General features: G+C 42.7%; 2 protein-coding genes across 21 annotated transcripts in view; one reads left to right on the top strand and one right to left on the bottom strand.

The window, feature by feature from the left end:
- The window catches only part of UBE2U (ubiquitin conjugating enzyme E2 U), a 50,309-nt gene extending 44,132 nt beyond the window's left edge, over nt 1–6,177 (top strand). For 14 of the 20 annotated variants that reach the window (XM_025427942.3, XM_025427946.3, XM_025427945.3 and 11 more), the window contains 2 exons: nt 1,409–1,480; nt 5,852–6,177. In XM_025427942.3, coding sequence (XP_025283727.1) covers nt 1,409–1,480; nt 5,852–6,033 — 254 coding nt within the window. In that variant the 3' untranslated portion in view covers nt 6,034–6,177. Of the gene's footprint in view, nt 1–1,408; nt 1,481–2,700; nt 2,771–5,851 lie in introns of all 20 variants that reach the window. The other 6 variants (XM_025427952.3, XM_025427934.3, XM_025427944.3 and 3 more) reach the window with 4 other exon arrangements.
- Nucleotides 6,178–7,174: 997 nt separating this feature from the next.
- On the bottom strand, nt 7,175–8,769 carry LOC112647165 (tRNA N(3)-methylcytidine methyltransferase METTL6-like). The gene is made up of 2 exons (XM_025427973.2): nt 8,370–8,769; nt 7,175–8,205 (listed from the first exon to the last, which is right to left on the bottom strand). The coding sequence occupies exon 2, from the start codon at nt 8,053–8,055 to the stop codon at nt 7,294–7,296; it is 762 nt and encodes a 253-aa protein (XP_025283758.2). The 5' UTR covers nt 8,056–8,205; nt 8,370–8,769; the 3' UTR covers nt 7,175–7,293.
- Between the last annotated feature and the right edge of the window lie 4,506 nt (nt 8,770–13,275).

The raw sequence follows: 13,275 nt of genomic DNA, 5'->3' as shown, positions 1-13,275 counted from the left end.
AATGTTTTAAAAAATATTTGGAGGGCACCTGGGTGGCTGAGCCCCTTAAGTGTCTGCCTTTGTCTCAGGCCATGATCCTGGGGTCCTGGGATCGAACCTCGCATCAGGGGGAGCCTGCTTCTCCCTCTTCCTCTGCTACTCTCTCTGCTTGTGCTCTCTTGCTCTCTCTGTCTCTCTCAAATAAATAAAAGCTTAAAAAAAAAAAAAACAACCATTTGGGATAAGTTGAGGGGGTTTCTTGAGCAAGAAGAGAATTGGTAACCTATAATAGAAATCAGCTATGGAGGGGAAAGCATTGGGTTTAGATACCAGGCCTATGCAGTTATGAGAAAGGCACCAGTTTCTGCATCCTCACCAGTATTGAGTACATAGAAAGTGCTCAGTAAATACTTGTTTCTAATATTCTGCCCTAACATGGGATTCTTGTGACTAAGTGACTCCATATATGTAAACATTCTTTGTAAACAGGAAAGTACTAGAAGTCTTAGTTATTGCATTTCCCTGATACCTGTCCTGCAAACACAACAGCATAGGCATGCCAGGCACAGGCAGCCGCCTTTTATTCAGTGGTTTTTCAAGAGCCCTGTTGCCTTATCTCTGACTTGCGTTTCCCTGGCTCAGATTCTTCTTCTCTTCCTCCTTCTTGTTTTGATGTACCACTCAGATTTCCTTATCTGACCTATCAGCCTCAATCTTCTCTATTCCATTCTCCAAGAAACTTGCCTTTTCCAGCTGTACTGTGCTTCTTCCATGAACTCTCTGCCCTCTGCCATCCCTGTGCTCCCAACATGCTCACATCTGCACCAGAGGGAGAGAGCTTTTGGTTCAGTTGATGATTACAATAATTCCTGTTCATGCTTTGTCAGACTTCTTTCTACAGTTCCCATCTGCTTGTGTTTTTCTGAGTCTAAAATCTTTTGTTCTCCATTTCGTTTGGGATAAAATTTATACTCTTTGACATGGCAAAGTCCTTAATGCTCTAATCTCTGTCTGCCTTTTCAGTGACATCTCTTCACACTCTCGCACTCTCACCCTAAACACAATACTGACCTAGTGGCTCATGACTATTTTCCTTCCTCATTTCAAAAAAATTTGACAAGTGTGCTGTGTTTTTTCATATTCCCACTTGAAACACCCTTTCTTCCTTTCCTTTCTTGTACCCATCCATCCTTTGAGATTCAGCTCAGGTATTGCCTTCTCAAGGAAACTTTCCCTGTGGGCTATTAGTGCACTTTTGTCATGCCATCTCATGGCTCCCACAGAATGGGGAGCCTGATGCAGGTCTTGATCCCAGGACTCCCGGGACCCAACCAACTGGGCCACCCAGGAACCTCTAAGTTTTCTATTTCTATGTAACAAATCACCACACACTTAATAGCTTAAAAAACACAAATTTATTGTTTCACAGTTTCTGTGCGCCCAGAGTCCAGGTATGGTGTAGCTGGATCCTCTGCTTGGCATCCCATAAGCTATGATCAAGGTGTGAGCTGGGCTGCAGTGTCATCTGGGGGCTTGCATGGGGAAGGGTTGCCTCTAAGCTCACTAAGGATGTTAATGGAATTCATTTTCTTCTGTCCTTAGGACTGAGGCCCCAGCTTCTTTCTAGCTGTATGCCAAAGAGCTCCTTTAGGTCCTAGTGGCTGCCTGCAGTTTATTGCCATGTGGGCTTTTCCAACATGGCCTCCTACCTCATCTAGCCAGCAAGGAGAGTCTTTAGGGCAAGTCTGATGGCAAAATGGAGTCTTATGTAATGTAACATAATCATAGGAGTGAGATTCCATCACCTCTGCCATATTTTATTGATTATAAATAATAGGTGCCATCCACACTTAAAATGTAGGAGTTTACATAAAGATGTGAACACTGGAATGTGGGGATCATGATGAGCCACCTTAGAGTTTGTCCTCCATACATGCTATGTTCAAGTCTCTTTACTGCCAATCTCCTTAGGAAATGACCTCCTGAGGAAAGAGGCCTACCTCTCAATCTGCCACCGCACAGCACTTCATCTAGTAGCCATTCAGTGCTCATGAATGAGTGAATGAATACTAGAATGAAGTAGAGTTGTTACGCTTTTATCATCTCTGATCCTGGAAGAAGATAAATAAACCCTTGATGAGTGAACAAAGTATGAAAGGTGAGCTGGAAGAGAGACACTTTACGGAATGTCTAAAAACTGATTAGATCTCCATGCTGAACCTGTCATCTTTGAAAAGGGAATAAACTATATTTAGTGTCTAATCTTACTGCCAAGAGGAGAAACTATATGTAAGAGGTTATGGTAAGTTAGATTATTGTTCAGAAATATTCACTATCTGTGAGGCCCCTGGGTGGCTCAGTCAGTTAAGCATCTGACTCTTGATTTCAGCTCAGGTCATGATCTGAGGGTTGTGAGATCGAGCCCTATCTCCTTGAGTTTCTCTCTCTCCCTCTGTTCCTCACCCCACTGTCACCCTCTCCCCAAAATAAATAAATATTTTTAAAGGTTTTATTTATTTATTCATGAGAGACACAGAGGCAGAGACATAGGCAGAGGGAGAATTAGGCTCCCCATGGGGAGCCTGATGCAGACTTGATCCCAGGACCCTGGGATCACAACCTGAGCCAAAGGCAGATGGTCAACCACTGAGCCACCCAGTTGTCCCAATAAATCTTTTTTTTTTTTAAATAAATATTCACTATCCTGTTCCATTTCCACAGGCAAAATGTACTCTCTTGACCCCTGACTTTGAATTTTGCCATGTGACTTGTTTTGATCAGTAGAATATTGGTGAGTGTGGTATGCCGAGTTTGGGAAGGGTTTGTGCAATTTGGCTTGCTCTTTTTCACTTCTGCCACCGTCACAAGAACATGCCTGTGTGGTCGCAGAGAAAGATTAGAGCCATAGAGCTGACCTTCCCCAGACAACCTTCCCAGCTATTCCCAGCCCAGATAAGCCAATCTCTGGCAGATCTGCAGACATGTGATCTGAACAAATGCTTATTGTTGTATGCCACTGAGATTTTGTGGTTCTTTTTTTTTTTTTTTTTTTGTGGTTCTTTATCATGTAGCAATAGTGAATTTATACAGCATATGAAAGGGAGGCATGACTGTTGAAAAAGGAATGAATTCTGTGCTCCTCTTTTGTAGAGGGGCTTAGCATACCATAGTTTGCTACTGAGAAAAATTCACCAGACATTGAGGAGGTGGGAGGAAAGAAGAGGTTTTTATTCCTGAGAAATTGATAGTTTCCTTAGACTGAAATTCCATGCAATTCCACAAACTCTTACTTATAGATATGGTGGATTCACAGATATCTCCATCAATTCTTAATTTTTGTCCCATTTTGGGTGGCGAGATGTGTACAGCTCCTTGTACTACCCCAGGAAATCCTGGTTTTCCCACATCAGGCTAAAGTAGGTAGTGACTACTTTTCCAGTCCTCCAACTATAGCCTTCCAGACCTTCACTCCCTCACATCTACCCACACCTGTGTAATCTCTATTTTCTATATTAAACTCCTCATTCTTGTATTAGCTATAGGGTTTTCCTACCTGAACCAGACACAGAAGTGAATGGAAATAAATCATTTGGCAATAATCAGAGCTCATCAGTCAGAACAAATGTTAATATCTTTACCAATTAAATTATTTTCAGGTTAAAAAAAAATATATATATATAAGCAGAGTTTCCAGGATCCATCCCCAGAAAGGCATACAAACTATATGGCAATTAGTGTTTATGCTTTTATAAGTTATTTTGTTAACATAGTAACAGAGTTCTCACCTTTGTATTGATTCCAACCAGTATATACAACGTTTCTTGGAGGGATTTATAATACTTAAAATTTTTTCAAAGAAGGAAGTTCAAAATAATATTTTTTCTGTGTCATAAGGAAACATTTTTATATTTGTTTTACATTATGCTCAGCTACTCAAACCAGAATTTCTTTTTATTGTTCTGAGGAGGGTTTTGTGTGTGTGTGTGTGTGTGTGTGTGTGTGTGTGTGTGTGTTAGGTTTTGTTTTTTAACAGAGCAGGAGCTAGAAGGCAAATGGTCAAAGTGATTGACTCTCAACGTTTATTCCTGGCCAACAACTGGTGTCAGCCCATCATGGTAATCCAATTTCCCTTGCCAGGAACTAGCTTAGGAGCAGTATGTGACACAATTCTGCCTGAGAGGAAGTATGCTAAAGGCTTCAGGAGAAGGTTTTCCTACTCTTAAAAATGAGACTCTGAAGAGAAAAATTGCTTTTTTTCTCTCTGGATGTTGCCATGTCTGATGTGGATACTAGAATAGCTGCAGCTCTCTTGCTGTGACTCTAAGGTTGAGAACACCACCAAAGATGGGAAAGCAGAGCAGTGGAAAGAACTGGTCCTTCATGATATTGTTGAGTCACTGGATCATTCAATCCTGCCCTACCTCTGACTTTCCTCTTCTGTAAGATAAGACATTTGCCTGTTGTTTAAACTGGTGTGAATTGGGCTCTGCATCTCTTGTACCCAAAAACATGTAAATTCAGAACAGCCTACACATGGTTAGAAAGAGCTGGAATTAGTTGATCAATGATGTGTTCATAGAAAATAAAGTAGATTTTCTCAAGGGAAAGACAGAATTTACATTTAAATTTAAGTTAAAGCTAGAAATTAATATTAAAATAGAAAACTAAAAATTCAATCATTGGAGACCTCAAGATTCTCCCAGGATAATGGCAATTGTCTAAGCTCATAGCTCTCTATAAATCTATCTACAAAACAAAGAGACCAGGAGAACAATTCACTCATCACCCTTGTCCATAGCATGACTAGAAGGCAATGAATATTATAAGGTTTATTTGATAGGTAATTAGGGAAATGAATGCATGAGACAACAGAATTTGTCCTGGATCCCTTAGTAGGCAATTAATTCGGTGGTAATTGTGCAGAAGGGAGGAAAATGCAACAAGGTCATTGAGGTAGCAAAACAAATAGCACCAATTAGGGTTAAACATTCCTAGAAAACAAGTTCCCCATTTTGAGTAGAAATATTGAGCAATATGGATATGGTATCTATATTCTCCCCTTAAAATATAATTAGTTTATTTCCCTGTTTACAAGACTATAGAAAAAAGATGAATCTTCTTTGTATGATATAGGAGGCTTCCTTAATCCTGCCTCAGTTTAACTAGCCAACCCCACCAAACTCTCCAGTTTAACACAGGGATTTGGGATCTGATGAACCTGTGATGAATTCTTATTAGCTAAATGTCCTTGGACAAGTTACTGTAGGTCGCTTGGTCTCAATTTCCTCATCTGTAAAATAAGGATAGCAATACCTGCCTGTCACAAGGATCATATCTAGGTTAAATAATATTATCCAAATAGACTACTTAGCACAGCAGCTGGCACAGCATAAATGCTGATGTGTCAATTCCGATTACTTCCAAATCTGTCAAGTCCTCTTCTACCTTTGTGCCTTAGTAGATGCTGTGTCCTTAGTGTAGACTGCTCATACCTTCCCTCTTTACCCTTCTCTATTCAGCCAACTGCCCCTCCTTTGTCAAAATCTAAGCCTGTTTTCACTTAGACCCAACGATTCCACTCTTGTGCAGCTGAAGCACTCACAGACACTGTTTCCCTCATATGCTTACTGGCACTTAGTGGGGACTCAGTAAATACACGTTAAATGAATGAACTAACAAAGCATAAAAAGATAGACCATAACAGAAAGAATGATTTATGACAAAATATTTGCAAAATGTGCAATTTAGAGAGTTGTAAAGGTTGCTTGCATTCACTACACAATCTTAGGCACTAGTATAAATGCAGGAATGCATCTTTTTTTATTGTGTTCCCTGCCATGTCTGTTAATTTCTTTTATATTTCCTCTTACAGTTGAAATTTTTGCTGATACACAAACTGAAATGGATAGTGTCATGAAGACTGGTAGAACAAAGGAGAGGTGGAAGAGTGTAGCTTTACCAGATGGTGGTAATGAGAGTGAGTCATGGGAAGAAGAAGTGGAAGACCTGGTCACCTGGACCAACACTCTTAATACAAACATTTTAGAAGATTAAGACTGATGCTCCAGGATTTAAAAAATAAACAGCCTCAACCACAGCTCAACTTGTTAAAGCAACTTTGGAACTTGGATTCCATTTTTTTCAAGTCGGTCTCATGCTTTCACTTTAAGTACAAATTAAAAATATAAGTATAAATCAGTGAATGTTTCTTTGAATTTTTTGAGCTCTATTTCATTGTTTGAAGATAAGTTAACCAAATTAGGGGTATTCATTGTGGCATTTCAATCACTGGTATTACACCCACAGTTGTTAGGCTATGGGATGCAAGTTTTTGCAGGAGGGGCAGGAAATGAGTCAGAAAGAGGCTAGGATAGGAGGAGAGCACTAGGGAGCTTCAGAGGCTGGACATTAACCAAGGAGAAGAAGGATCTTTACAGTTAATTACATCTGCCTGGTTTAGTGTCATGTTTCCTCCATATTTAAGGGATGAGATGTCATCCATCCACCAGTGTTTCTCTTCTGTTTTCTCCCAAGAAAACACATTGTTTCCTCTCTGACCTTATCCCCTCATATTCTCGTATCTTTATTTTCTCCCTCTCTTTTTGCTGCATTGCCTCAATCTGCAACTGTACTCAGGTCTCTCCTATTTTAAAATACGTCTCCACCTTTGACCCTATACTTCCTACTTCCCTCAGTACTATGTTATTCAGGGAAATCTGGCTGGCTTAGTTGGTGGAGTATGGGACTCTTGACCTCAGGGTTGTAAGTTTAAGCCCCAAATTGGGTGTAGAGAAAAATAAAATCTTTAAAAAACAAAAACAAACGCTATATTATTCATATTTTCTCAGTTACGTTTACTGGCAATAGTCTATCATTTGCCATCGTTTTTTTTCACTTGCTACTTTTTAATATAAAAATTATATATACTCATTTTAAAAGTTGAGATATAAAAATATACAAAATAGTGGCTTTAAACTTTCCTCTTCAAGCAGAGGCACAAATGTCAACCTCATGAAAGGTCACGATTTGTGGCCCAGCCCATGGTCATGGAGTTGGGTTCTTAGGACATTTTCGGAATTTGCTCTGAAGGAAAATCCCTTAGCACACACAGGCCTTCTTTTTTGTTCACCGTCTCACAAAACACATACTCATTCACCACTTCTTTTTTTTTAAGATTTTATTTATTCATGAGAGAGAGAGAGAGAGAAAGGCAGGCAGAGACACAGGCAGAGGGAGAAGCAGGCTCCATGCAGGGAGCCCGATGTGGGACTCGATCCAGGGTGTCCAGGATCAGGCCCTGGGCCAAAGGTGTTGCTAAACCACTGAGCCACCCGGGCTGCCCTCATTCACCACTGCTTCGTAATCTGTGTCCGTAAAGAGCCGAGCCAGGAATTCATCAGTAAAAAAATATGATCTTGTTCCATCTTGTCTAGCATAAAAGTTTTCCCCAAGTTTGCTGCCAGCTTTAAACCTAAGCATGGTGTGATCATACAGCCCAGAGTCATGAAACAAGACACTTTTGCCTGGTTTCAATGCCTGGTAAATATTTTGTAAGACAAGGTGCATCTTATCAGGGTGAACAGCAGAGAGTACAAATATCAACATGACAACACCCATAGATTCTGGGGGCACATGTTCCAGAAGGTCATCTTTAGTTAGATCACACTGGAACACCTTGTGTCTTTCTGAGTCATATAAAGGATTTTGCTTGACATATTCAACTGCTCTTGGAAAAAAATCACAGGCATAAGCAAAGATATTCTGATCTTCCAAAAATGGGAATAAACAGTCCCAACAGCCAGCTTCAAGTATAGTCAATTTTTGATCTTCAAATTCTCTACATGATCTGAGATCCTCAAACTCTCGGGTGGTCCAGTGTCTACCTTTGAAGAAGTTAGTACTATTTCTTTTGTAAAAAAGGTCCCAGTTCTTCTGAGCCTCTTTTTCCAGTTTTTGCTGCTTACAGTCGGACACCAAAGCTTGATCTCTTTTCAATTTCTCTTCTTCTTCAGAGCTGAGAATCCTTGCCTGCAGCCTTTTTCTTTGCAAAGAAGCCATCTCCTCAACTGACGGCATTACTGTTAACGGTGCTGAAGACTCTCCATCCCCGAATAACCCGAGGGGTCCAAGCGGATATTGCAGACATACATAGGCAGGGTTTTTTTTCAGATGCAGTTTCTCAGGATTGGATTAATCCTGATTGGATTTCTCAGGCAGCACTGGGTCCTTTTGCAGGAGAAAGGAGATTCCGTTAGTGGTTTTAGAACAGTTTTTAAGACGCTGGGTTAGTGGTTCTAGAACAGTTCTTTGACCAAACAGTTCAGACGCTGACTCGACACAAAGCCTGGCCCACTACACAAGAGGTCGGTCGCAAAGACCAAGGTCCCTACCTTCAGACGGCTGACGTTCAGCGGCCAGGACTCTCACGCCCCGAACTGCAGGTCAACTATTAGAAACCGCTTTGGTTTTAAAAAAGGACGGGCCCAAGCATGGTCTGAGAAACCGTAGGGAGAAAACGCTCATCGGTGTTCGGTGCCGCGACAAGGGGCGACTTAACCATGAGAGCTTCCCGAGGGGGCGGGGGCGACAGCGGTCAAGTGGGGTCACCGTCGCCCAAGGATCCGAGGCTCGCTTTGGGGGCGGGGGGGGGGAATTTGGAGCCAAGCCCGGCGGCCTGAGTCTCTGATCGCACTCCCAGGAACAGGTCTCACGAACCAGTGGGGGCGTCGCTTTCCAGGGGCTGAGGCTCCGGCTCCTCCGGGAACGCGGCAGGGAGAAGAGGCCGACGACGCGCGGGGCCGGAGCCGTCCGGATGAGGGCGCTCGGGAGGAACCAGGCCGCCGCGGCCGCCGGGGCGTGTGGAGGGCGGTTCACGCTGGCCACCGGGCCCGTGTCGCCCTCGTTCGCCGCGCTCTCGGGCGCACCGTCGTCGGTTCTTACATTCGCCTGGACGGGGACGGCCTCGGCCCTCGGCCCTCAGCCCTAGGCCCTCAGCCCTCAGCCCCTCAGCCCTCGGCCCTCAGCCCCTCAGCCCTCGGCCCTCAGCCCTCAGCCCCTCAGCCCTCGGCCCTCAGCCCTCAGCCCCTCAGCCCCTCAGCCCTCGGCCCTCAGCCCCTCAGCCCTCGGCCCTCAGCCCTCGGCCCTCAGCCCCTCAGCCCTCGGCCCTCAGCCCTCAGCCCCTCGGCCCTCGGCCCTCAGCCCTCAGCCCCTCAGCCCCTCAGCCCTCGGCCCTCAGCCCCTCAGCCCTCGGCCCTCAGCCCTCAGCCCCTCGGCCCTCGGCCCTCAGCCCTCAGCCCCTCAGCCCCTCAGCCCTCGGCCCTCAGCCCCTCAGCCCTCGGCCCTCAGCCCTCGGCCCTCAGCCCTCAGCCCCTCGGCCCTCGGCCCTCAGCCCTCAGCCCCTCAGCCCCTCAGCCCTCGGCCCTCAGCCCCTCAGCCCTCGGCCCTCAGCCCTCAGCCCGGCTTGGGGAGCCGCCTCGCGGGGACAAACCCGCCTCAGGTACCTCTCCCTGCGGAACCCTCAGCCATGGCGCCGCCCCCCGCCGCCACTTCCCTCATTTGCCATCTTTATTTCTTTGGTTCACTTCCCATTTGCGTTCCAGATGATAAAATCTATCTTCTGCTTATATTACTTGTTTAAAATTCACTAGGATCACCAGAGACTTCTATATTGTGAAAACTCAATAGCAGTCGTATCTTACAGGACCTCTAAGCTATAGTCAATATTATCGATCACTTCTGTCTCTCTTTTTTAATGTTTATTGCTTCACCTTTGAAGAGGCTTGTTTTGATGCCCACCTCCCCACACACACATCTCTCCCCACAAACACCACACATGTGTGTACATACGAATATGTATGTCTATATAGAGACATAGATGCCTGACCCTGGATCTAGTTGTTAAATAGATCTCGCCCTCATTTCTAAGAAAACGGATTTTGCTTCCTGTGGAAAAAAAAAAAGAAGTTGTTATATGTGTCTGGGCTACCCTGGCTAGCTAGATGTTTTCAAGTCTGCCTGTGGTAGTTCAGACAATAAGGCCCTAAGTGATGTAGTGCCTGATTTTTATTATCCTTCCCAACCACAACCACAAAATTCTAGCAGCTATTTCGGATTTTCCCCTCCTTTTGTCAATGTCAAAATACAGTGAAGAGCTTCACGATCCCATCCAACTTGATAACAATTAGAGTTATTTTTATACCCAATAAAAAGTGCCATTGTGAATGGCCCATCCCATAACTCAGTGAAATTATAGAATGTAGTCAAAAGATGCATTTTGCTGATAGTCATACTGATGGAGGCTGGGCCTCTGACCCTTCCCTCGTGGTTTTATAGGGGGACAAACATGTAGATTGTCAACAGATATATATAGCAATCACCAAGAAATTAAACCCATGACAGTCAACCAAAAATATTTCCTTGAGATCAGCTGTCATATGTTGTATTTTATTCTTTCCATTTAATCCTTTTCTTTCAGGACAAAGAAGTTTGTTGCTTTCTTTTCCTGCAACCAGAAGACCTGGGGGTAAAAGTGGGTGAGGGGTGAAGGAGGGGTAGGGAACAAATTTTTGAAATAGAGACATTCATCAATAGAACAGGATAGTTTGTTTACTTAGCTTTACTAATACCTCTGGCCATTCATTCTGGGTCCTCAATAGGAATTTCCCTTCCGCCTCTGACCCTTGGTAAAAGGCTCTTTTGGGTTTCAGCTCAATGCTTTTCTCGACATATTTTTCTTGGAAAATGTTGCCACTGTCAGAGTTTTACCTCCCACACATATTGTCATCCTTGGACCTTTTATCTCCCTGCCTTAAAAAGCATCTTCACTTCCATGTCCCCCATGCATCTGAAACTCAACATGCCTGGTTTATTTATTTCATTATTATTTTTTTATGAGCGGGCCGCAGCTGCCCTGGGACCATGGACCAGCTGCCGCCCAGGGCACACGGTCCGCCCAACATGCCTGGTTTAAACTCATTTCTCCGCTTCCACCTTCTGCCTCTGGGTTTCTTTTTCAGTTAATGAAATGATCACAAGATAAAAACTTGGGGATTGCTATAGACTTCTCTCCTTCACTTATGACCAGTTGATCACCAGAAGGTCTTATGGTCTTATGACCAAAAGACTTGCAATATTACCTTTTAGATGTCTCAAATCCATCTTCTCATTCCTGTTCTTACCATTACTTTGTATTATGAAGCCCTTTTAATCAACAGATGGGATTATACTTTTCTTTAATGACATCATTCACTTTCCTAAAATTCTTCAGAGAATCTCTGCCTAATAGATAATGTCCAGGTCATCATGCCCTTCATGTCAGCCCTCACTCACACTCTCCAACCGCATCCACCACAACTTCCCACATTGTGTCTAATGTTACCAAACTCCGTTTACCTCTCCACATGTAACCTTGGCTTTTGCCACTTTCTCTGTCTGGAATGCCTTTTCCCTTCCTCACTTGGCAAACTCCTATTCACCTCCTAAAACTCTATTCATGATTTCCACAAAACCTTCTCTGTGTGCCACAGACTCACCCCAGGGTGAGCTAAGTCTCAGCCTCTCTCTCTCTCTCTCTCTCTCTTCCTCTCTCTTCCTATGTGTATATGTATATGCAGTTATATTATATTGAAATTTTCTGTTTGCCCATCTGACTCTTCCACAAAACCTTGAAAGTATAATCCAATCAGACTACATCTTAGAGATATTTCATAATGTAGGACTCACATACCAATAGTTGCCACAATTTCTCCACCTTACACAAATGTTCCTATAATACATAGTCGTAGAAGATATGTGGAAGGAGAACTTTCAAAAGCCAGGAAATGTGAAGAATTCACCTGGAAATAAGTAGAATGCTCCATGCTCTGCCCATTTTAATCAGTTATAGGTAAACATTGGAAAATCCATGCATTTTCTACAGAAAAATGGCAGAGAAGTCAGTACTGAATGTAGTAAATTGGCTTTCTTCTTCAGGAAAAACTATACCAGGCTTCTTGTTATCTTGGGTGATGCCATACTACCAGTGGACTAATCGGAAATCCTTTCACCTAGAGATAATGTCCAGCATTAGAACTCCTGGTTCTCATGTTGCTATTTATGTACATAATTAAAATTCTGAATTAAAAAATGCTCCTGTATTACTGTCATAGAATCTGCTGTTAAAAAATAAACTTGAAAAATTTGTACATCGATGAATTCAAAATTAATAAAAAGGGAAGCTTTTATTAACAAGCAGGAATATCTTGAAAGAGTTGATTCTGAAAGAAGATGCTAGCTTTTTAAAAACAGGCTTAGTGAGGTATGATTGACATACAGTAAATTGAAATATTTAAAGGGTACAATTTGGTAAGTTCTGACACTCATGTAATTATCACTAATATTAAGAATGTGAACCAATCTGCCACTCCTCAAAGTTTTCTCATACCTCTTTGTGGCACTTCCTGCCTTCACTTCTCATTCCCAGGCAATCACTGATATGCTCTCTGTCATTATAGATTATTGTGAATTTTTTACATTTTTATGTAAATGGCATCATACTGTAAATACTTGGTTTTGCCCAGTTTCTTTCACTCAGCATTATTTTGAGATTGATTCGTGTTTTGTATATATGATTCATTTATCTTTATTGCCGTGTATTCCACCGTACAAATATACCACAATTTGCTTATCCATTCACCTTTTGATGAGCATTTGAGTTATTTCCAACTTGAGATATTACAAATATAAAAGCTGGTGTGGCAGATCCACCTGCAGATGACTAACAGTAAATCATGTATGATCACTGTATGTGATCCCTTGTATGATCCCCTCCCCATGAGTATGAATAAAACCTAAGATTTCTTTTTAGCCAATGGAATATGACAAAGGTGATTTGATAGTCACTCCTGTCATTATGTTACATTATCTAAGATTCCATCTTAGCAGACAGAGATTCTTCTGATGGCTTTGAGGACATAAGCTGTCATATTCTAAAAAAGGCTGCATGGCCAGGAACTGCCTGCAACCTCTAGGAGCTGAGAGTGACCTGCGTGACCGCCAGCCCCTGCGTGACCACTAGCAAAAAAAAAAAAAAAAAAAAACGGGACGGGGGGACCTTGCAGTTGTAGGCAACTGCAAGAAATTGAATCTTTTGAACACCAATAAAAAATGAATTTATAAAAAAAAACAAAAAGAAATTGAATCTTTCAGTAACTGTGTGAGTTTGGAAAAGGCCTGACTCCCAGAAAGGAGTGCAGCATGGCCAATGCCTTGACTTCAGCTTTGTGAGATCCTGAGTACCCAGCTAGGCCATACCTGGAC

Source organism: Canis lupus, chromosome 5 (genome assembly GCF_003254725.2).
Source record: "Canis lupus dingo isolate Sandy chromosome 5, ASM325472v2, whole genome shotgun sequence".
Lineage (NCBI taxonomy): Eukaryota > Metazoa > Chordata > Mammalia > Carnivora > Canidae > Canis > Canis lupus.
Note: the sequence above shows the minus strand (reverse complement) of the source record. Positions and strands in the feature narration are given on the sequence as shown.